Source organism: Telopea speciosissima, chromosome 11 (assembly GCF_018873765.1).
Source record: "Telopea speciosissima isolate NSW1024214 ecotype Mountain lineage chromosome 11, Tspe_v1, whole genome shotgun sequence".
Classification (NCBI taxonomy): Eukaryota; Viridiplantae; Streptophyta; class Magnoliopsida; order Proteales; family Proteaceae; genus Telopea; species Telopea speciosissima.
Genome location: NC_057926.1, coordinates 266,935 through 292,140, shown reverse-complemented (window position 1 = coordinate 292,140; position 25,206 = coordinate 266,935). Strand labels below are relative to the sequence as shown.

The window sequence follows — 25,206 nt, the reverse complement described above, 5'->3', positions numbered from 1 at the left end:
AAGACCAGCAGCAAACCAGGCCACTGGACTGGACCTAGAATGGACCAATATGTTCAACTTTGAATGTCCAATAGGTTATATGAGCTATGGGATTAGTATTTTGGGGTTTACTACTGGCCAATTCTATAAGCCAAAACATGAGGGGAATTAAGCCCTATACGGGATTAGTGTAGTTTCTATTGTTGATGCAGTTCAGAGGAACAAGAAGACCAGCAGCAAACCAGGCCATAGGACTGGGTCAAGAATCGACCAATATGTTCAATAAGAGATGAAGATAGTATTTTTAGGTTTACTATCTTCTTTTTTTCTCCCATTAAAAGGTTAGATTCTGTTCTTCAGTCTTACGCATGCAGATTTTCTTGTTTGTTTGTTCTCTTGGGTACTATTCTGACCACTAATTGTTGTTTGAGTTCCTTGTTAGTATTGGACAAATATTTGGTGTTGTAGTTGATTCTATGGCATCCCATCAATTCCTCAAACTGTTGGTAGTTCACTACCTTCCAAAAGACCTGCGGCAGCACCTTATTGGCTTGTTTTCTGATTCTGTCCTGCTACTTTCTACTTCCTATACCCACTTACTAATTTGTTCCATAGTTGTATTTTCATTCCCTAACTTTCTATTTTGTTTGGACTGTTCACAAGCTATTTTTTCACTTCTAAGTTCTAATTTTGCCAACCCATTCTATACATCTAGAAGGCCTTGTGGCCAGAGTAGCAACCAGATCTGATCATCCTTTGACCAGGTTGCTGATATTGCTCTTTTGGAGGATTATTGACAGACCTGCTATTCTAGATTTTTGTAGGCTATTGATTCCCAACTTTGGGTAATTAGACTGATATTATTTCGTATCAGAGCTATGGGGGGACTAGAGTCACTACATTGATGGGACGATATCAAGCGTTGCTACATTCTACCTCTAATTGAATGATGATTGTGCAAATCTGATTTGGCATCACTACAAAACTCGCGGACAAGTTTTTTTAAGACAGGAAGAGTCGATGCAGTTCATAAGGTCCAATATGGACCAATAAGGAATGACCATATTAGAGCTGATTTGGGAGAAGCCCCGATTCAAGATGAGCTACGAGAATGTCATTTGAGATGGCATGGCCATGTTCAATGAAGGCCTTGGGATGCCCCAGTTCAGAGGAGTGACTTGATTTAGATTGAATGTACTAAAAGAGCTAGGGGCAGGCCTAAAATGACCTTAGGAGAAGTGGTGAGGAAAGACATGCATAGTTTAGGTCCAATTTCAAGTATGATCTCTAATAAAGCCGATTGGAGGGTGAGGATCCATATAGCCGACCCCATTTACTTGGGATAACCAGATAGGCTTTTGTTTTTTATTTTGTTGTTGTTGTTGTTGAGTTTCAAATGGGTTACATGGGCTATGGGCATAGTGTTTTTGGGTTTACTATTGTAATGGGACAATCTATAAGCCTAAATATGAGGATTTTAGTCTTATACGAGATTAGTGTTAGTTTCCATTTTAGTAAGCCGTATTCTTTATTTTAGTAGTGTTTCTACACTAGTTTCTATTTTGTAAAGTTCTAGAATAGTTTTTATTTTGAAGAAGACTCAAGTTGTAAGGGATTCTCCCTACCATACATAGGGGTTTCCTATTTTGGTTATTTCCATAAAATTAAAAATAAAGAGGGGATCATATCCACCTCATCTATTTGAGAAACAATTTAGCCTTGAGCTTGTTTGAGTTCTTTGAGATACAGAATATGGTTCCATGGGATTCAGAACTGCTCTACTGTGGGATGCAGTAGGGAAACCTTGGAAGGATGCCAAGGCTGGACTTGGTGGGAATGTGGGATTACTTCTCCACAGTTAGGTGAAAGGTCTAACATATCTTTCTTCTATCTTTTTTTTTTTCCCCTTCCATTAAAGGTCTTCTGTTCTTTAGTCTTACGCATACTACTTGTCTTATTTTGTTTGATCTCTTGAGTACTATTCTGTCCACTAACTATTGTCCGAGTTCCTTCTTAAGTTTTGGACAGATTTTTTGTTTTGTAGTTGATTCTATGACATCTCATTGATCCCTCAAACTGTTGGTAGTTCACTACATTCTAAAAGACCAGTGGCAGCACATTATTGGCTTGGTTTCTAGTTCTGTCTTGCTACTTTCTATTTTCTATACCCACTAACTAATATGTTCCTTAGTTGCTATTTGCATTCCCTTAATTTTTTTCGATTTTTTTTAACTTGCTATTTTTCCACTTTTTTCTATTTTCTATACCCACTAACTAATTTGTTCCTTAGTTGCTATTTGCATTCCTTTATTTTTCTATTTTGTTAACTTGCTATTTTTCCACTTTAGTTGCTGTTTCTAACCCTAAGTTTCTAAATTTTAGCCACTTTCTATTTTTATAACTCCTCGATATCTTCCAATTTAACCGTCGGATTCACTTCTAAGTCCTAATTTTGGCAACCCATTCCATACAGCTAAAAGGCCTTGTGACCTGAGTTACAACCAGATCTGATCATCCTTGGACCAGGTTGCTGATATTGCTCTTTTGGAGGTTATTGAGAGACTTTCTGTTCTTGATCTTTGTAGGCTATTGGTTCCCAGCTTTGGGTAATAAGATAGCCATTATTTTCTCCTTCAAATTCCCTTGGGCCCATCACCCGCCGGCATAATAGGGGATTTTTCCATTCCATTGACTGCATCACGTTTACACTTCAATCCTCTATAAAGTTTCCCCTTGAATACTCTTTAGTTTCTAGTTAACTCAGAGTTATATGTTTCTAGCCTAACATATCTGAAATGGACCTACCTAGTATTTGATAAATCTACCCACCACCTTCCCCCCAGTTTTGTTCCCCATCAAGCGGGGTGGAGACGGTCATAAATTTCCTTAATCAAAATAATGATATAGCTCCAATTTAAAACCACATACGCTGATTCCAGAAGGGAGGGTGATTTTGGAGAACTATAAAAAGGGATTAAAACTTGGAAACAACTCAAAATCAAATCCAGAGAATATTCATTTTACAGTACTAAAAGCATTATGATCATGAGTATGATTATGATTGTTGTTGTTGAAGAAAATAATTTCCAGTGAGAGATGAGGGGAAGAATGGAATTACTTGCACGATATGAGTTTAGAGTCCTTAATTGAATTGATTGGTATGACTTCAGATTGCAAAACATATGGACCCCAGTTACTATAGTGAAAGAAGCAAGAGCTAGAGATGTGGAGGTGCCGATGCAGTTTGCTAATGCTATACCAAGCATTATACCAATGGATTTGCTAACCATTCCTTGAGCTTCTCCCTTTGCAATAACCTGCAATAGAAACTTTAATTTAGGAAATAGATGAAAAATATAATCAATGACCAAACTAAAAGCACGATACTTCAAAAATGAATGAACACAAGAATGAGAAGCAATAGAGTATGCCACTTGATCATAAACAAAGAAAACAAGTTGATGGACTGGAAACTAAGTCGCTTTTCGTGCTTACACACAATGTTTTCACCTTTAGCTTGATGACAAAGATAACCACAATAACAATATCTTACCTCAGCAAAATTTCTTTGAGCAGCAAAGCCTGCGTAGAAGCAACTCCTTGTGGCAGCCTGCAGAACAATGAAACTACAGATTTAGGTGACTAGAATCATGAGAAAATGCATGAACAAGAATAATAAGAGCATTCCAATGGCCTCAAATCTAGCAGATAAAAAGTGTCATGGATACTAAAAGTGTAAAGGCATTAGATGGTGTGGAGTTCACTAGATTGGCCACATGTCAATTTTAGTGGCCCATCTCAACTGTCAAGAACATCATGTATAGGGCTTTCACTTTTGTTTCTTAAACAATCCAAATACTTCTAAATAAGAAACTGCTTTTTAACAACTGTCAATTGGTCAGCCATGTTATCAAATCTCAGATTGGGGATGGGCTCTCATCCTATCTTTGGCTGGATCACTGGCATCCAAAGGGTTTCCTTCTTCTTCTGGTCACCCCTAGGATCATTTATACTTCGGGTCTTCACAGGCTCTCTTTGGTGGCTGACATCCTTGATCAATCCGGCTGGGCTCCTCCTGCTACTTCCTCTGCGGTCCTTGCAAGCATCTGGAATGATCTCTCCTCCATCACCAGAAGGCCTTCTGGCAGCCAGGACTGTGTACATTGGTTGGCAAGTAACCCTGCTCTCTTCTCCTCTAAATCTGCCTGGGACCTCATTCGGCACAAGGGTCCTCTTGCCCCCTGGAGAAAGCTTCTTTGGTTCAAGCATCACATCCCTAGGCATTGCTTCACGGTCTGAAGGATCTTCAACAACTGTCTTCCTACTCAGGCCTTCCTGCAGTATCGCCACATTCCTGTCTCCCCTTCTTGCTGCCTTTGCTGGAACAATGTGGAAGACACCGACCACCTCTTCTTCGAGTGCCCAACTGCGGCAACAATCTAGAAAGGCATCTTACAAAAATGTTGGCCTGCCCCTAGAAGAATTCTCCCTTTCTCCCGGGAATGGATTTTGATTGATATGACTTTTGGGGGCCGATCACTATGTGACACTGCTGGAAAGCTTGCTTTTTGTGCTACCCTGAACCACATTTGGATGGAGCGCAATATCAGGAAATGGACCTCTAATTCTAGATCTTACCAACAGATTTGGGATTCCATCTCCTTTGATATTAGAGCGAAGCTTTCGGCTGCTCCTCCCTCTTTTTGTACAGACACCCCAAGGAACAGACTTATTGTTGTCTCTTGGGGTCTCTCCTCTGTTTCTTTTTTTCCCCCTAGCCAACAAAGCTGATGCTGGGGATCCTTATTTTTTGTTTGGTTGCTCCCCTTTGCGGGCACTATATTTTTCTTTCTTCTTGGTAATGAATTTCTTATTCACCCAAAAAAACAAAAGAAACTGCTTTTTAAACAGTTTTCGAAGCATTATTTTGGCACATAGCAATGTTGGATTGGACTGAAAATTAGCACATGAACACACAACGAGATGATGAAACAAACAGCATTGAAAAATCAAGAGACCCCAAGGTCTCCCCAGTCACAAGTCAAGTTTCAGCCCAAAAGCAGTTTGCCAAGTTCCAAACAAGCATTGAAAAATCAAGAGAGATCTAGTAGTTGTCAGAGTGATTTTGGACCCTCTCCAATGCCTTGGGTCGCCTAGACTCCGTGACAACTATGGCCAATACATGGGAGGGTATTTGATTAAATTTGTGGCTGAAATTTTACAAGTGCCCAATCCAGCCTATTCCCTACATGGACCAATGGTCAAAATGGCTGAATCACCTTCCTGTTAGAATATTGTATTTTAACTTATGTTTTGGTGATTACTTATGTTCTGGAAACAGCCTCTTTGTGAAAGCAGGGGTAAGGCTGGGTACATTATGACCCTCCTCAGACCTCGTCGCAGTGGAGGGAGCCTCGTGCACTGGGTACGCCCTTTTTTTTGGTGATTACTTAACATGGTTTGTGTGTGATGAAAAAGCAATCCCTCAAAAGCACTCTTCATAAGGTTCCAATGATGTCTAAGCACCTTTCCAGAAAGCGCCTTCCCAAAGCATCAAAGTGCCTTAAAGAATCACACCAAGCAAGCGTGAAACGTGTTGATTATAGGATCCATGCCTCATGTTTTGGTGATGCAACAACCCTGGGTGATGATAAAATTGGGATTACTAACATGTGTTTGAATGTGAAAGGTCTAATCAATCCCACATATGTATTGGCATCAAAGAGGAGTACTTGGTGAATAAAACCATCTTGGAGCAAAAGGAAATGGACATCTCATGATGCAAATCACATCCCATGGAAGAAGAATTTTCGGATTTGGGTTTGGTTCAGTTTTTTGAGCAAAGTTGAACCCGGTAGTTCAATCAGTTAAGCCCATATTTAAGTTCCCAATGGGTTATATGGGGCATGGGCTAAGTAATTTTGAGTATTCTATTGTAACGGGCTCATCCTATAAACCCAAATATTAGGGATTCAAGGCCTATACAAGATTAAGTAGTTAGTTTCTATTCTATACTAGTAGTTACTGTTAGAGTTATTAGAATAGGTGTATAAGGGTAGTTCTGTAATTGTCTTATTATTTGACATGGCTATGTTGTATTTTTTGATATTTCTTCTTTATTTCTATTTACCACCCTAGGGAGGTCCATGTAATTCTTAGAAGTGATTAATGAAGTAAATATGTGTGTTGAGGATTTTTTTTTTGGATGAATAAAAATATATTACGAAGAAAAAAGAAGGAATATACAAGCCCAAGGGCAAAAAAGCCGAAACTAGGGACTAGTTAGGGTGCAAAATGGAAGAAGGGAGGCCCCAAGAGACAACAATGAGCCTGTTCCTTGGGGAATCCTTAACATCCTTGAGGGGGAGGGATCTAACTTTAGATGAAACATCAAAAAAGATGGCCTTCCAAATCATGTCTAAGGAGTGGGAGTTGGATGTCCATCTTCTGAGGTTTCGTTCCATCCAAATGTGGGAGATAGTGGCGCAGAAGGCAATCTTGCCAGCCGAGTCGCAAATTGACTTCCCTCCGAAGGTCATGTCGATCCAAATCCATTCCCTGCTGAGAGGAAGAGGAGTGCGCCAACCAGGCCAGCAATGGCGAAGAACTCGGGTCCATATGGAGGAGGCAAAAGGGCAAGTGAAAAATAGGTGATCGACGTCTTCAGTCCCGTTCCAACAGAGACAGCAGCTGGAGGGGACCTGAATATGCCGATGAAGAAGAAAGGCTTGGGTAGGAAGACAGCTTGCAAGGGCACGCCAAGCAGTGAGGCTATGCCGAGGAATGTGGCCACGAAACCAAACAACTTTGTACCAAGGACAAGGGGTCCCTCTATGTCTAACAAAATCCCAAGCGGAGTGAGAGCTGAATCTGCCCGAAGGGGAAGGAAGCCATAAGATGGTGTTGCCTCTGCCTCTATGCCCAGGGGGGATGGGGGGAAGGGAGCTCCAGAGGTCGGCAAGGGGGGGAGGGGAGGGGGGAGGGGACCATGAGCCACTAGAGATGATAGCGGCAACAGAGGCAGATCTGTCCAATCCGGAGGAGTAAATATCTCTAGGGCTGACAATGGAAGAGAGAACACCAAAAGGGTGCCACTTGTCAAGCCAAAGCAAGGTAGTCGAACCACCATCAATCCTGCTCGAAATGGCATCTCTGGCTAGCTGCCTCACCTGAAGAATTCTACGCCAAACCCAAGAAGAATCAGCCCGAGGGCTAACGGACCAAATAGAGTCACTGCACAGGGGTCCAGAATACACCCAAGAAGTCCAGATGGAGGATTTGTTGGTGAGGATCTTCCATATGAGCTTGATGGAACCAGCAATGTTGACATCTTTTATCCTCCTGAGCCCGAGGCCTCCTTCAGATTTGGGGACACAAAGGGAAGCCCAGCTCATAGGGTGGAGGAACCTGGCAGAGTCAACACCTTTCCAAAGGAAGGCACACATAATAGATTTCGCTGCCTTGATGGTAGCCTTTGGAAGACCAAAAATACCGCTCCAATAAATATAGCAAGACTGAAGCACCGATCTGATCAGCTCGAGACGACGCATGAAGGATAAGAGTTTGGCTTTCCAAAGCTGCAACCTCTTGCGAAGAAGGTCTAAGATGGGGAGCAATGGTGGCGGGCGATACCGGGGGATAAGGGGAAGGCCAAGGTAGCGGATCGGGAGGGTGCCGATGGTACAACCTGTGAGGGAGGAAAGGGTAGCTTTGGTGGTGTCGGAACTCCGGCAAGGAAGATTTTGGACTTAGCCAGGTTGATGCGAAGCCCTGAAAGGCCTTGGAAAAGGTGGAGGGAAGACATGATGGACTCAATGGAGAGAGAGTCGGCTTTGGAGAAGATCATAAGATCATCAGCAAAGGCAAGGTGAGTCAGGTTTGTGGGCTTACATTTAGGGATGGGGGAGATGAGGTGGAGATCAGTTTTGGATTGGATATTGCGGGAGAGAACCTCGAGGGACAGGCAAAAGAGAAAGGGGGAGAGGGGGCAACCCTGCCGGATACCAACAGAGGAGGGGAAGAACCCAGCAGGATTGCCATTCAAGAGGACCGAGAAACGGGGGGAGGAGATGCAAGAGTGGATCCAGTTGACAAAGATGGGGGGGAAGGACATTTTGAGGAGGACTTTGGAGACGAAGTTCCAATGGATGGAGTCAAAAGCCTTGTGAATGTCGATTTTCAAAAGGGCAGTCGGAGAGTGGGACTTACGGTCGAGCCGCGACAATTTCCTGGCAAAGGATGATATTATCCGAGATGCTTCTCCCAAATGAAGGCGGTTGGGGTGACAAGGGAGTCGATGACAAGGCTGAGCCGGTTGGCAAGGATTTTAGCGATGAATTTGTAGAGAAGGTTACAAAGGGAGATGGGTCTGAAGTCAGAAATGGACGAAGCTCCAGGGAATTTGGGGATGAGACAGAGGAAGGTGTGGTTGATGTAATGAATCTGGTGAGGGCTGAAGAAGAAGCTCTTAATGGCACTGATAAGCTCAACGCCAATGATGTCACCGCAAGTGGAAAAGAATCCCATGCTGAACCCATCAGGGCCTGGAGCTTTGTTAGCCTTGTGGGAGCGAACAGCGGAGGAGATTTCGGAGTCAGAAGGGATGGAGCTAAGGGAGTTGAGGAGATGGGGGGGGAGGAATTTGTTGATAAGATCATCGGGGAGGGGGGAGAGGGTGTGGGAGGGAGGGCAAAAGATATCGGTGAAATGGTTCACGGCCTCAGCTTTGATGGCATCAACAGAGGAGAGGAGAGATCCATCAGAGGAGGTAAGAGAGAGGATGGAGTTAGAGTTGGAGCGGGCTTTGAGGGAGCGGTGGAAGAAGGCGGTGTTTGAGTCGCCGAGCTCAAGCCATTTGATCCTGGATTTCTGCTTAAGGAAGCTTTCTTCTTGGGAGAGAGAGGAGGCAAGCTCGGAAGCAACAATGGTTTCTTCTTCAGCAAGGGAGGGGTTGAGGGGGTCAGACTGGAGGCGAAGTTGGATGGCGGAGAGGATGTCTCGACAAGAGGAAACACGAGAAGAAATAATGCCTAAGGTGGTGGAATTCCAGGCTTTGAGAGCCTCCTTGACATTTTTGAGTTTTTTGGAAAAGGCGAGGAGGGGAGAGGAGAAGGATTGGATCGGGATGTTCAAGCACTTGGACAACGGGAAGGAAGCCAGGTGAGAGGACCACATGTCAAAGAACTTAAAGGGTTTAGGGCCAAAAGAAAGAGAGGGAAGGACAAAGAGAGAAATGGGGGAGTGGTCAGAGAGACCAGGAAGGTCAAAGAAGGCATAGGAGGAAGGAAGAGAGTAAAGCCAAGCATCATTGACAAGGACTCTGTCGAGCTTGCAGGCAACTCTGTCAGGGCCAGAGCGCTTGTTGTGCCAGGAGAGATCAGCACCTGACCATCTAAGGTCGCTAAGCTCAAAGTCCTCCAAACAGGAGTTGAAGGCTGCAACAGCTTGGTGGTCTAGAGAGGAACCACCCAATTTTTCGTGGCTAAAACGGACGACATTGAAGTCACCTCCAATACCCCAAGGGGAGGAACCGACAGAAGAAGAGATGGATCGAATGTCGTCCCAGAGGGGGATCCTATCAGGGTGACGGTTGAGGGCATAAACCATGGTGAAGAAAAAAAGGTGGTTGTTAAGGTGATCTGAAATGCTAAGGTGGAGAAGTTGGGCAGAGGAGGAGGAGACCGAGATTTGGAATTTGGTGGGATCCCAGAGAACCCAAATTCGGCCATTGGGGGAGTGGTTATAGTTAGAAAGGAAGGACCAAGAGGGGGCAAGGGAGTGGGCGATGCGGCAAGAATTTTGCTTGAGCACTTTGGTTTCAAGGAGGCAGCAGAGGGAGGATTACTCAACACACAATCGATTCTCCCATTCTCTTCTCTTCTTCTCCTCTCTTCTCTCCTTCCTCTTCTTCTTGCTGTAAATCTCTTGTCTCTTACTAGATTCGATCTATCTTTAAGTTCCAACTTGGTATCAGAGCTAAGTAATCTGGTTTGAGAGTTGACTAAGCCTGGCTGTCTATTCCTTGACCTCTCTTTGGAACCCTAAGAGGACAAAGGGTTCCATTAGAGGCTGTACTAAGTGAAGTATACACATACTACATTCTTTGGAGGCTTATTCTTCAAACCAACACACCATGGATGGAGTTTAGTAGCTGTTGATGAAGATTGTAGCCCTAGCAGCCACCCAGAATTTTCCGCCAGCTGGAAGAGTGGTTCTCCTGTTTCTCCCTCATCTTCCCATCTTTTGGAAAGGGATTTTCTGCTTGTGGATCCCCTAGGGGTACCCTTTTAAACCCCTCATCACTCGGTTGAAGAGAAGAGCAGTTTGAGGAGCATAACTCCAAACTTTGATGCTCTCAAGGTACCACCAGCTCTGTTTTCTGCCTCTGGTTTGAACATTTTTTTAAGCTAAAAGTATTGGATGTGTGTTGGTTGATAAGAATGGAGTTTTTTGTTCTTTTTACACTTATTGGTTGCTATGGACTGAAGGCTATTGGGTGTTAGAGTAGTTTTGGTTGATGTTATACAAGCTTTTACTCCCTGTACACTTGCTGTTTTTTGGTATTGGCTAGTCTGGTTGATTTGGTTGTTTGGAGCTACTTGTTTGCTGGTTTGCCTCCTTTGTTTGGGTTGAGGGTACTCCCCAATTGAGCAGCACACTATATTGATTTTTGAAGTGTCTGCCCTTTATGTCTACTGTGTCTGGACAAGATTCTGAGGTCAGTGGACCAACTACAGCTGGCAGCCTGAGTAGTGGTTTCTCAACCATGGTTTCCTTTGATAACCCCAACACCCAAATCTCTGTTGTGAAATTGGACAATACCAACTACTTGGATTGGTTCCGTTCTGTGAAGTTGTCCCAACGCAATAGGGGAAAGTTGGGATACATTACTGGGTCTATCAAGGCTCCTGCTACAACTGATCCAAGCTATCTCAAGTGAGAGACTGAAAACTCCACTGTTATAACTTGGCTGATTTTCTCCATGAAACTTGAGATAGGTAGGAGGTTTATGAGTGAGGAGACTGCGAAAGATATTTGGGACAACATCTCCAAGGTTTTTGATAGAGTTGGTGATGCAACAAAAGTGTATCAAATCCTCCAAAAAATCATCCATCCGAAATAGGGTGATAGGAGTATATCTGACTACTACAACACTGTAATCAGCTTGTGGGAGGAATATGATCATTATAACAACCTCCAGCAGTCCAATTCTGATGATGAGGCAAAGATCTACAAGAGCCACGAAAAGGAAAGGATCCTTATTTTGCTTGGTGGTCTTAACCCAGAATATGAGTCTCTTCGCTTGCAAATCTTAAAGAGATCTCCCTTTCCATCTCTGGATGAAGTGTGCAGCTACTTGCAAAGTGAGGAAACCAGGAGAACAACTATGGATATTGCACCATCAACAGAGAGATCTGCTCTTGTTTCTACTTCCCACAGAGACTGGAAAAGTGGGGGGAAAGGCCAAGGACCCACTCGTGGAGATCACCGTGAGAGATTTAAATGTGATCACTATGGAAAGCTTGGGCACACCAAGGACAGGTGTTGGGATCTTCACGGACAGCCTCCTGGTATGCGTGGAGGTTCATCTAGTCCCCGTGGAAGTAAGCAAGGGGGAACTAGGGCCCACTCTGTGACATCTGAGTCTGAAGCATCTGGACCCCAGCCTGCCCTTGATTCTCTTTCACAAGATGCTATTGCAGCCTTCCGCCGGTTGGTGTCTCACCTTGGAGGGTCAGCTACTGATCCTACCTCTAGAGGGTCAGCTACTTCTGCCTCAGCTCTCCAGGTCTCATCTGCTCCTTCTACTGCACCCACCTGGATTATTGACTCTGGAGCCTCTGATCACATGACTAGTATGTCACAGTATTACGATTCCTACTCCATTTGCTCTGGCCAAGATAAGGTAAGGGTTGTTGATTGTTCCCTTTCTTCTGTCTCTGGTAAGGGTAATGTGAGCCTCCTATTTCCCTTGAGTCTGTTCTTCATGTTCCTGATTTTACTACTAACCTATTATCTGTGAGTCACCTAACCAAATCCTTAAATTGTTGTCACTTTCTTCCCTTCCTATTGTCTTTTTCAGGATTTGGAGACAAAGAGGGTTATTGGCAATGGGACTGAAAAAGGAGGACTCTACCTTCTTGAACCACAGTTACCAGATCAATATACTGTTGCAGCTTATGTTTGTGGTCGGAGTGACCGTAGTACTTAGGAGTCTATAATGCTTTGGCATCAACCTTTGGGTCATCCCTCTTTTGTTGTTATGAGGAGACAATTACCCCCACTTGTTTACTTCTTTTCCTTCTTCTTATGTTTTTAAGTGTGAATCTTGTATTTTTTCTAAACATTGTCGCACAGCTTATCCTTACCATGGTAATAGATCTACTGTACCTTTTTCTCTTGTTCATACTGATGTTTGGGGGCCTTTTCCTATTACTTCTTTGTCTGAATTTCGTTACTTTGTTTCATCAGTGGATGACTATTCTAGATCTACTTGGACTATTTTGTTGAAACTAAAGAGTGATGTTTGTGATGCTTTCAAGGATTTTTATCAACTTATCAGTACTCAATTTGGTACTCGAATCCAAATTGTTAGGTCTGATAAGGGGGTGAGTACATGTATGGGGGGCTCCAATAGTTCTTTATTGATATTGGCATCATCCATCAACTGGCCTGTGTTGACATCCCTCAACAAAATGGGGTGGCTGAGAGAAAAAACTGCCACTTGTTGGAAATCACCAGGAGTCTTCTCTTTGGTATGCATGTGCTTAAGACTTTCTAGTCTGATGCACTTCTTACCGTTGCCTTTCTTATTAACAGGATGGCAACTCCACTCCTTGGCTCCAAATCTCCCCTGACTCTTCTTTCTCCTCAATCCACAGTCTTCTCCTTGCCTCCAAAAATCTTTGGTTGTGTTTGTTATGTTCATGTCAACAAATCAGCCCGCACCAAGCTTAATCCGAAAGTCTCAAATGCATCTTCTTGGGCTACTCTGATTTAACCAAAGGGTATAAGTGCTACCATCCTCCTTCCCGAAGGCGACTTCTCTCCAAAGATGTCACCTTCTTTGAGTCTATTCCTTACTTTTCTTCTCCTCAGCATCCTCTTCAGGGGGAGAGTACTAGAATCCTTTTCTATCTCCCTTGCCTACCTCCACTTCTCCATTCCTATTTGATATTGGAAAATACAAAGAAGTGGATGTTGTTGATGCTGATGGTGTTGTTGATATTGATGCTAGCAGTGGTGGTGATGCTAGCAAGAATAAAAAATACAAGGGAATAAGATTCAAAGATGTTGTATTCACAAGAGGTGAATGCTTGTTGAAGGGAAAAGGAAAGCAACCCTGGTATTCGTTGAAGGGAAAGCAACCCGGCAAAAACCTCTCTTTGGATCCACATCCTCAGTCTCATCCTCCTCAATCAGGTAATACTTCTCCTTCTGAATTAGATCTTCCCATTGCTATGAGAAAGGGGAAGAGAGCCTGTACTAACCCCATAGCCCAGTTTGTTTCCTATGACTCTATTTCTCCTATAGGTATTCCCTTTTCCACTGCCCTTGAGTCTTCTTCCATTCCCAAAAATGTCACAGAGGCCTTATCCGATCCAAAATGGATGCCAGCAATGTCTAAGGAAATGGTGGCTCTACAACAATATGCCTGTTCCTTGGGGAATCCGAAAAAGCCTTATGAGGTAGAAAACTAAGCTTAGAGGAGACATCCCAAAAGATGGCTTTCCAAATCAAGTCAAAGGAGCGAGAGTTGGAGGTCCATCTCCTAAGGTTCCTCTCCATCCAAATGTGGTAAAGAGTTGCGCCAAACACAAGCTTGCCAATAGTATCGCAGATAGTGCAGCCAGGGAAAGTCATGATCAGCCAAAGCCACTCTCGAGCGAAGGGGAGGTGTCTCCTGCTGCAAGGCCAGATAAACGAAAGGGCTTTTTTCCATATGGTAGATGTAAAGGGGCAAGCGAAAAAAAGGTGGTCAATGTCTTCGGAACCATTCCAACAGAAAATACAAGAAAGGGGGGTAGGGATTCTTCAGTGAGAGAGGAAGGCTTGGATTGGGAGGCAAAGGTTAAGGGTTCTCCAGGTAAGGAAGCTATGGCGAGGGATGTGACCTTTGAACCAGACTAGCTTGTGCCATAGGACAGTAGAGGCTTGGGACCTAACTAGGTTCCAGGCAGATCTAAAGCTAAAGAGGTTATTTGTGGAGGGAAGCCAAATAACCTTGTCCACATGAGCAGGGGAGATAGGGGTTGGGGGGGAGTGAATTCCAGATCAGGGAGAGGGTGAGGGGAAGAGGTGAGGGGGGGACCAAGATTCGTGAGAGATGATGGAGGAAGGGGGGCAGACTTGGGAATGCCGAAGGAGCAAATTGCTCTAGCCCCAAAGAAGTTATAGAGAACTCCGTTGGGGTGCCAGGGGTCAAGCCAGAGGGAGATGGAGGACCCATCAGCAATAGAAGAGGAAGTGGCTCTAAGTGCCAAAGGGCGGAGGAGGAGGATCTTGCGCCAGACCCATGAGGAATTTGTAGGGATGGAGCCATTCTTAAGGAGATGGGAGTAAACCCAATGAACCCAAACGAAGTTGTGCTTAGAGGAGATTTTCCAAATAAACTTCAGGATTCCCATAGTATTGGAGTCCCGGATACGGCAAATTCCAAGGCCTCCTTCAGATTTGGGAAGGCAGATGGATTTCTAGCTGACTAAGTGGACGAATCTGGAGGATTCCTTCCCTTTCCCAAGGAATGCACAAAAGAGGGATTCCATAGCTTTGGTGGTAGCTTTAGGAAGGGCAAAGATGCCGCACCAATAGATGTAAGAAGATTGGAGCACCGATCTGATGCATTCAAGCCTACCCGCATAGGAAAGAAGTCTACCCTTCCAGAGATGGAGACGCTTGCGAATATTGTCAAGCATGGGGGTGCAATGATGACTAGAGAGCCTAGCAGGGATAAGGGGGAGGCCTAGGTATTTCACTGGGAGGGAGCCCAGAGAAAAGCCTGTGAGGCGGAGGAGGGAGTCTCTGTCGAGGGCAGAGACACCAGAGAAGAAGAGTTTGGATTTAAGGAGGTTAATACGGAGGCTAGAGAGACTCTCGAAGAGATGAAGGGAGGACATGATGGCAGAGATGGAAGAGGGGGAAGCTTTGGAGAAGATCATAAGATCGTCTACAAAGGCCAGGTGGGTGAGATTTAGCTACTTGCATTTGGGCAGCGGGGAGATAAGGTGAAGGTCGGTTTTGGCTTGGATGCTCCTCGAAAGGACTTCCAAGGCCAAAGAGAAAAGAAAGGGGGAGAGAGGGCATCCCTGGCGAATTCCAACTTTGGAGTGGAAAAAGCTGGCGGGGGAACCGTTAACGATAACCGAGAAAGAGGGGGTGGAGATATAGGCTAGAATCCAACAAATGAAAGCGGGGGGAAAGCCCATCTCGAAGAGCACATTGCAAATGAAGTCCCATCTAAGGGAATCAAAAGCTTTGTGAAGGTCAATCTTCATAAGGGCAGCGGGAGAGTGGGATTTTCGATCAAAGCCAAGCACAATTTCAGAGCAGAGGATACTGTTATCAGCAATGCTTCTGCCAACGATAAAGGCAGATTGGTTGGGGCTGACCAAGGATGGGATGGCTAGCTGGATTCTGTTTGCCAGGATTTTGGCAATGAACTTATAGAGGAGATTACAGAGAGAAATGGGTCTAAAATCAAAGAGAGATGAGGCTCCATCTTTTTTAGGGATGAGGCAAAGAAAAGTCTGATTGACCTGGGCTAACTGGTTGGGATTAAAGAAGCTGCGGACGGCTTTGATGAGGTCATCCTTGATATGGTCCCAACAGCTAAGAAAAAATCCCAAGGTGAAACCATCAAGGCCGGGGGCCTTATTTGATTTGTGGGACAAGATAGCCTTGGTAATCTCCTCATCCGAAGGGATGGCAAGGAGAGAGCTAGCCAAGGAGGAGGGGACAAATTTGTTGATAAGGCCAAGAGGGAGGGGAGAGGAAGGGGGAGAAGGGGGTTGAAAAGGGAGGAGAAAAAGGAAGCAGCCTCGGTCTTAATATCGAGGATAGAGGAAAGCGGGGATCCATCCCGAGCAATGAGCATGGTGATGGAGTTGGAGCTCTACCTGGCTTTAAGAGAACGATGAAAGAAAGTCAAGTTAGAATCACCAAACTCCAGCCATTTAATACGGGATTTTCGGCGGAGAAAGCTTTCTTCCATAGAGGAAAGGGAAGAGGGCTCTTTAGAAAGCTTTCTCTCTTCCTCAGCCAACAAGAGGTTTAACAAATCCGACTGGAGGCGGGATTGCAAGGAGGCAAGGTAGGAACGGCAGGAGGAGACCCGGGAGGGAATACTGCCAAAGGTGGCAAAGTTCTAAATTTTGAGGCTAGATTTGGTGAGACAGACCTTCTCGGCGAATACAATGAGAGGGAGGGAGGGAGGGGCAATGGACAGGGGAACTCCAAGCTTTAAGAATGGTAGGGAGGTAAAGATGATGGGAGGTCCACATGTCGAAGAACTTAAAAAGTTTGGGGCCGAAGAACGAATATTGTTTGATGAGGAGGTGGCAAGGACTATAGTCAGAAAGGCCTTAGAGAAGGAAATTAGCATGGGAATGAGGGAAGGTGGAGAGCCAAGCTTCATTGATGAGGAAGCGATCCAGCTTGCAAGCAATTCGGTCCTTGCCCCCCCTACGATTGTGCCAAGTAAGGGGGGGTACCTGATCATGTAAGATCATCAATACCAATATCCTCAATACAATCATTGAAGGCCTTAACGGACTGGAAGTCAAGGGGGCGACCTCCAATTTTCTCAAATTGGAATCTGACAACATTGAAATCTCCCCCCACCCCCCCCCCCCAAGGAAGAGAACCAATCCCAGCTTTAATGAGAGCCAAATCATCCTAAAGGGAGGTGCGGTCGGCAACCCAGTTGAAGGCATAGACGATCGTGAGGTAAAAGGAAATGGGGGAATTGGGGAGGGAGAGAAGGAGGTGAATAAGCTAGGGGGAGGAGTGAGAGATGAAGATATTAATTTTGGAAGGGTCCCAAAGGATCCAAATACGGCCATTTGGAGAATGGTTGTAATTGGAGATGAAGGACCAAGAAGGGGCAACGGATGCCACAATGCGAGATGCATTCTCGTGCAGGACACGAGTCTCCCAGAGGGCGCAGAAGAAGGAATGAGAAGATTTAATGAGGGCTCTAATGTCTTGGTGCTTGGCCAGGGAGTTAAGACCCCTGACATTCCAGAAAAATCCGGCAGACATGGAAAACTAGAAGGTGTAGGGCATCGAAGTCCTAGGGGGAACACTCTTGTACCTCCTACAAAAGTAAGCTAGGGTAGGGCGATGGCGGCAATAACAGTAGCAGTAAGGGAGCTACCAGATCCACAAGGGGGAGCCAAGGGGGAGGGGGAGGGGGCACTTAGCCAGACAAGGAAAGGGGGGGCAAAGGAGTTAGAACAAAGGAGGGGGGTAAGGGTGGGGTCGGTTGAGTGAGAAAAGGTTAAGGCAAGGTGAGCATGGGGGGGTACAGAGACGGTAGAGGCGGTGGAGGTGTGGTTGGGTGAAGTGGGCTGGGAAGAGGGTCGGGTTGTGGGATAAGAGGGTCAGGTTAGGGTAGTGGAGATGGAGGGATCGTGACTTAAGGTAGTGTTAGGGTATAAAGGTGATGGTGGGGGTAGGACGGGAAGATTATAAGAAAAGAAGGATGGGAGCTGGTTTAAAGTAGATGGTTTGGTTGGAGGATGGGCCAGGTTGAGCTTGAAGTGGTGTTGGTTTAGAGAAGGCAAGGGAAAAGAGGAAATAAGGTTAGAAGTGGGACTAGGGGATTAGGTAGAAGGGGGGGGAGGACGGATCTGGAAAGCGATAAAAGGGGATTAACAAGGGAAAAAGGGGAAAAAGTTTTGTTTGAACTACCTCGTAAAGGAGCAAGACACCCATCGAGAGAGGAGCTTTTAAGGGACTGATCCCTGGTCTGACCTACGGCAGAGGAAGTCAACAATGGCAGGGCCCTAAACTTCGAAGCATCCAGGATTGGAGAGGAACACCCGAGGGATTCAGGTGCCAAATTGGTGAAATCATTCTGCGCATTCTGTTTTGCAGGGAGCTCTGAGCAAAAGTGGATGTTGGCTTTGTCACAAGAGTCGCTGACGGACCAATGGGAGCATTCTCGATCAAACAAGCCAGAGAAGCCAGCCTATGGGGACCAAGGATCGAGGCATCTTCGTGGGTTGCAAACAGCAGAGGAGCGTCGGAGGAAGTCAACGAAGCCTTTGGCACAAGAACCGAGGGGATTTCCCTGCATGGCGGAGATGCAGAGATGGGGTGGTTGTGGCGACGTCGTCTATAGCGGAGGCACACTTTTACTCTTCCTCTATTGGGAGATCTGGAGAGGCTCGAGGGCAGAGGAGGAGCAGGGTAGCAAGCGGAGCTAAGGAGACGACCAGAAGTGGTGGAGGCAGGAACCGGAAGGCCATCGAGTTCGTCTGGAGGAGACGGAAGGCTTGAAACTTTGGCAGCTTGAACTCGAGAAGTTGGAACATCTTCAGGGGCATCGATGGTAGCTTCAACTTGAGAAGATAGAGCATCATCAGAGGCTGCGACCGGAGCTTTGTTGGAGCAGTTACGAGAGTGATGCCCAAAGGCTTTGCAGTGATGCAGTGAGGAGGAATCCAATCAAACTTGACAGGCTATTCGAAGCTAAACCCATCTTCGACGATGGAGATGGAGGAAGGCAGAGGACGATCTGTCGAGACATCAATGCAAATTCTTGCAAAACATAATATGTCCATTTTAAGAGTGCGAGCGTCAGAGTAAAGAGGGAAGCCCAAGACTAAACCAATTCTATTTAGGCATTCTTGACTCCAATAATGAAAAGGGAGACTTGGCAAGGCAATCCACAAGGGAATGGAGCTGAAGTCGACCTTGTGGAGTTGGATGTAGGGATCCCACTGGCGGAGGAAGATTGGTTTGGAGCCTACAAGCTAAGGAGCACCGTCCAGAGCTCTGGCCTCGGCTTCATCAGAAAAGAACTTGAAGATGAAAACACCGCTGTCGATAAGGAAAATATCTAACGAACCTTGAGCTTTCCATTGCTTAGTGAGGGATGCTTTGACAGTGTTGAACGAAGGCCTCGAGCCAAGGAAGTAACCCACAATGCACGATTGCCATTTGGAAATTTTTGGAGAGATAAGAATGCTGGGGCATAGGGCGAAGGAAGCACCATCTTCAAAAGCTGGTTTAACATAATGGAGAGAGAGGAAAGTGCTCGAGGATGAGGTGGGATCAGAGAATAGAAACGACCATGGTTTTGGCCCAGGGGTGGGGGTGGTTACGAAGGTGGCGGGGGGTGAGGGGATGGTGGAAGATTGGGTACTGGAGGTGATAGTGGCGGAGGATGTAGTGGTGACGGGAGGCCTGGAGTTGGTGGTGGCGAGGGTGGTAGGTGAGACGGTGGAGGAAGGGGGGTCGGAGGAGGGAGATGAGGAGAGCTCATCTCAGTTCAGCTCCCAGAATTCTCCTAGAAGAAAATCGGGTTCCTTGCAAATGTCTTCACCAAAGGGCTAATTGGAAAGCTGTTTCATCCTAGTTTAGTCAAGTTGAGCATGCATGATATAATATGCATGCCTCTTTACCATTCGTGGCAATCATTTTTTGGAATATATTAATAGTGACACGCCTATGCCCACTGAAACTCCGGCTAAGGATAATTGGTTAGCTAACAATGCCCTGATCATGTCGTTCCTTTTGAACTCCATGCAGTCATCCATTAGTTCCAATTTTGTCCTTAATTCAACCAAGGAGTTATGGGATGCTATGAAACACACTTATGGTCAAGCCAGCAACTATGCCCAAATATATGAAATTCGTTGTGAAGCTCAGGAAACTAAACAGAAGGATCTCTCTGTGTCTGTCTATTATTCTACCCTGATGACATAATGGCAACAATTGGATTTCTATCATCCTGTTACTATGACTAGCCCAGTTGATGCTGCTACTTTTGCTAAGGAACGTGAAACGGAACGAGTTTATGCTTTCCTCATTGGCCTTAATCCTGAGTATGAACAGATACACATTCAAATTCTGGGGACCAAATTCTGAGTTTATGCTCTCTCCCTCCTCTGACTGGAGAAATCCAAATTATGGGGACCTGGTTTGTTGGACTCCTTCAGCCTCAGGTATCTTCAGCACCAAATCGGCTTGGAATCACTTAAGATCTAGAGGCCCTTCTGTTGATTGGTTCAAGGTTGCTTGGTTCAAAGGCCATATCCCAAGCCATAGCTTTTGTGTTTGGCGCACGCTTTCAAACTGTCTTCCAACTCAGGCTTTCCTATCCGCCGGCATCTTAATGTCTCTCCTGCTTGCTGCCTTTGCTGGAATGGCTCCGAATCGGTTGATCATTTGTTCTTTGATTGCCCCTTTTCTGCTTCTATTTGGTCCGGAATCCTCATCAAATGCTGGCCTAGGAGAAGGAACGTTTTGGCCCTTCAGAGTGAGTGGAAGTGGATCATTCAAGCTTTTGGAGGCAATTCGATTTGCGATAGAATTGGTTTGTTGGCTTTCGGGGCTACCATCTCGCACATCTGGATGGAGCGTAATATTAGGAGATGGACTTCCAACTCTAGGTCATTCAGGCAAATTTGGGACTCCATCTCTTTCGATGTTAGCTCCAAATCCTCCCCCCATTCTCCTTCTTCCTCTTGTGTTGATTCCCCAAGGAACAGGCTCATTGTTGCTTCCTGGGGTCTCCCTTCTTCTCTTCTCTCCCCTTCCCCCTAGGGGATCGGTTAGCCCTATGTATTGTAGGTTATTCTCTTCTCCCCCCTTTTCCCCCTGAATTCTGGGGGCTCTTTGTTTTCTTTCTCTTTGGTAATGAATTTTTATTCACCAAAAAAATATATACAATAACTGATAGGGGGTATTTGTAATTTTCAAGACTTACCCTTCTTCAACCTCACGATAGTTTCTTGAAAAGTGAAAACCCAGATTGAGTTCGATGATAATAACTGACTTAAAAGGCCAAGGTTTGTCCGAAGGTTTCAGGTGGAGATCCCTAGTTCGAAGGCTTGCTGATCCTGACTCATAAACCAGCCAAAATTCCAGTAATAGGAAGAAGATTAAAGACTGAAACTGACCCAGGCGGAGGTTTCGGGTTCTGGTTTGAACTCCGGTTTGAATAGCACCTTAAATTCACTCTTATGGAACCAGGTTACAAAGGTTATGCCGCCCAAAAGGGAAGAATCAGCACACAAATTTTGGGAAGAACAGAGAAGGATCGAGAGAGATCGATCCAAGTTGGACTGTCAGTACCGTTTTACAGGAAGACGAACGATAGAACAGCAGCTCTGCAAGTAACAAGAAGGAGAAAGTAACAGGGAGAACAAGGGAAACTAGGGAAGAGGAAGAGAGGGGAACTGACCGAAAGAAGAAGGTTTTGGTTAGATTGAGAAAAACGTGAGAGAGAAGAAATCTGCATACACAGCTCCTGGCAGAAACAAGGTAAACTATCATTCAATTCCAAATCTCAAATCTACTTCAATCGTTGGTTACACATCTATTTATAAGACCCAGAAAATAAAGACTCCTAATTCCTTACTAAATCCTAGACTAATAAAAATAGAAACTAAATAAAACTCAAATTGGAAATTTCCCTAAATGGCTAATAGCTACCCTAGAATAAAAAAAATTTGTATATATTTCCCAAATAAACCTTAAATATCCTACTGAACCAGAACAAGGTTGGGACCAAGTTCATCTTGGTTTGGGTTCTCAAACAGGTTCGGTCCGGCCCATGGAACAGCTCCTGCATCAAAGTGGAGGTAGTCATGGTATATGAAGACAAGGATGATCCCACTCACAGCCAATGTGGGATCCAACAAAGATAATTACCACTAAATTTGTGCAGACAACCCAGACCCCAATATTTATACTTTATTTTTACTGACCAACAAAGAAGTTTAATAAAAATTGTGAAAGAAATCCCAATATAAGTCACACAAACTAAAATGACTCTTTTAGCATAATTAATAAACCCATCCTGCCTTCGTAAAACATGGTTATTACTTGACTTAAAACCAAAAAAAAAAAAAATAACAGATGTACAAACGAATCCCCTGCCATTTAATATTACAACTAACCATGTCTCCATACTAAACTGAAACTACAGAACTGGACTACAATAAACTTGTAGTCAGAGACTTTAAATGCTAGATTGCAGCCCATAGGTCTGCTGCTAAATCGATTAGGAAAGGATTGGCCCCTCCTTTGAGGAGGCACAATGCAGTCCTGTCTACCCTTACCCCACGCGTTGACAAGAAACTTTGATCACTGTAATGCTCCCACTTCACAAGCAATATTATTGGAGGCCTTGCAACTTCAGTAGCCAAGCAAACAATTGTAACTCTGTCATTGGGCAAAGGCCTTAGTACCATTTCTAGATCTCTGGCCACTGGCCCCCTAGATGCTAATAAAGTAGAACTTTGGCAAGAAATGGAGTTTGTAGGAGGAAGTTGTTTGTGGAAATTTCTATTCCAGTATCACCTTGTTTCTTTCTTGGTTCTTTCTTAGTTCTTTTATGGGGATGGAATTCTTTCTTTTACATTTAATTGCAAAAGGAAAGGAACTCACAACAAGAAGTACAGGATGATCTACTGTCATTTGTCTGTATTATACAATTCATAACAATCATCTGTGAAGAAAAGTATAAAACAACAGCCATATTTATATAACAACCACAACAACCATGAAAACACTGACAGTTCAGGCAGTATCTAGTACATTGTAACAATATCGAATTCTAGAACTGAATTCTCAACTTCCAAGAACCTGAATCAATGCAGCAGCAGATCGACCAGCCCCAGCGGCTGCACCAATTAAAATGAAAAGCTGGGGAAAGATGGGTGTCAAAAGCTCCATTCCATAGGCAGCATTTTCCAAAAGATCTGCAAACAACCTCCACCCCTTAGGGTTCACATCAAAATGACGGCCATACTTAGATAACATAATTTTGCTGAGGTAGCCAATTCCATCCTTTAGCACCCAACTGACTGCAGCTGCGGTTGGAATAGCACCCTTTCCCAATCCAACAGCATAAAGCAAAGCCTACACAAGAGAACATAGAGCAAAACATAACATATATGAAAGGAAGAAACCTTAACTAGGAACTAACCATGAGCAAGACCACAGATTTTCAAACTTCCCTTTCATGTTCATAAAATCACTATTCACGCCATAATACAGTGCATTCAAGAAGCGGAAGATGAAGACGGTACCTGGGTGGAAAGGACACCGCTGATTTGGCTGGCGATCCCCTGGACCCCTCTCCAGAGAGTGTACTCCATGTAATCAGTGCTAACACTCTGGGGATAACCCTCTGGAAGCATAAGACGCAGGAACACATCCCAGCACTCCACCAACAAATTGGGTCCAATAGACAAAATCTTTGTTCCATCACCAACGATGAAATCATCCTTAGAATGGTCAGGCTGGAGCCTTATCCACTTCCCACCCCTTACCTCCCAGACAACCTCAGGAACGGTTCTTGCGAGGGCGTATGAGCCCAACTGCCAATTCCAGATGCAACCCAACACAGAAAAGAGAAAGAGGAAGGCATCCCTGGATGGCCAAATCGCAAAAATATCGTTGCCCTCCTGAGAAAGGGCTCGAGAGTAGAGAAAGAGAAGGGGATTCAGGGGGAAACCATCTTGCCACCCACCAGCACCACCGAAATCAAAAGGACCCCAACCACGATTGTCCTTGTTGTTATTATTGTTATTGTTGTTGTTATTATTGTCGTATAAATCGTCACCACCATATCCATCGCCTTGTTCGGGCAGTAGAGGAGTTGGGGCGGTAGAGGGAATCGCAGAGAACCCGCCGTTGCAGACTAGGGTAGAGCATTTAGAATAATTGAAGACTCCGAGTGCAAATGAAAGGGGTTCGATGGGCTGAGAAGCAGAAACTCGTCGGCTAAAAGGAGGCCTTTTTCTTACAATCAGCAGCAATGCTTTGGTATGGATTGAGTGATGGGATTGCGGGAGAGTCACAGTGAACATATTTGAAGCCCAGCAGCACACCATATTTCCCTCTGTTTTCTCTGTTACTCTGTATCTTTTTCAAGTTTCTTTGCTCTCCCCTGCGTTATCATGTCATCCCTTCCTCTTAGTTGAAACCCGTCAGACTGGCGGCACTCGGATTTGGTTCGATACACAAACGAAAATCAAGACAAGTGGCACGTTCCAAATTCCATGCTGGGGCGGGGGAGCAATTTGGATCCTCTAGTGCCGAGTTGTCCGGCAGGACCATGCTGTCTAGACACGGTGAGACATGCAATGTCCGCTTTACCCTTGCCCAAGAGCCTTGTCCGAGTGGGGGTAAGGCGATCATTGCGTGCCTCACTGTGTCTCGGTAGCACGGTCATGCCGGGCAGCTCAACAATAGAGGATTTGGATCCAAGGGCGGGGGGGTTTGTGTGCATAAAGAGAAACATATAACATACAGGACTGATGTTCTCTATGCCGCAGTGCAGCCTACGCCTCCAGAACCAAAAACATTTGGCCTAACATTAAGGGTTTAGGGGAAATTACATCAGAGTTTTATAAAATAAATAAAAAAAATGATTTCCCTATCAAAGTACAAAAAGCTAATTGTTGCATTATACAAACTAAGGGATTGGTAGTTAAGGAAAAGACTGTAATCTATCCTAAGGACAATCATGTAAATTTTTCTATCTTTTAAGTAGTATATTTTTCTTTTCCATATAAAAAAAATTAAAGGATTGGTAGGGTTCGGCTACACTGATAATGAAATGATGCCGGTCAAAAAATGAAGTAACAGAAGCATGAGATTTATCGACTAGAATTCCTTGGAAGGATTAAGAAGCAAAGTTGAAAATCTGTTATTGTGGCACCAAATGTCACTGATAGATGTTTGTTCTCCCTTTGCTTGACTAAGTCCTGCCAGAATTCCAGCTAATTCCGCTTCCACCTCATTTCCAGAATTTTCAAAACCTGCAACTACCATCACAACATTTCCCTCATCACAACATTTTTTTGAAACAAAATGCAAAAATCCTAGGTAGAGGACACTAGGGCTGGGTTAGCAACTCTTGCACAAATTAAAATAGGATGGTCAAAATAGGGAAGGGATAGATTAGACAAACATTTATCAGAAAGTAGGAGAAAAGAAGAAGAATCATCCACAATAGGAGAGGAAGGGGGATGGATTTTCAGATCA

The 25,206-nt window shown here is 44.7% G+C and overlaps 1 protein-coding gene across 1 annotated transcript in view; it reads right to left on the bottom strand.

Annotated features, from left to right (window-relative positions):
- LOC122646567 (protein root UVB sensitive 1, chloroplastic) overlaps positions 1 to 24,053 on the bottom strand; it is a 112,512-nt gene extending 88,459 nt beyond the window's left edge. The window contains exons 1-4 of the mRNA XM_043840144.1: positions 23,244 to 24,053; positions 22,798 to 23,073; positions 3,533 to 3,589; positions 3,098 to 3,296 (exon numbers count right to left, since the gene is read on the bottom strand). Coding sequence (XP_043696079.1) covers positions 3,098 to 3,296; positions 3,533 to 3,589; positions 22,798 to 23,073; positions 23,244 to 24,050 — 1,339 coding nt within the window. The 5' untranslated portion in view covers positions 24,051 to 24,053. The remainder of the gene's footprint in view (positions 1 to 3,097; positions 3,297 to 3,532; positions 3,590 to 22,797; positions 23,074 to 23,243) is intronic.
- Between the last annotated feature and the right edge of the window lie 1,153 nt (positions 24,054 to 25,206).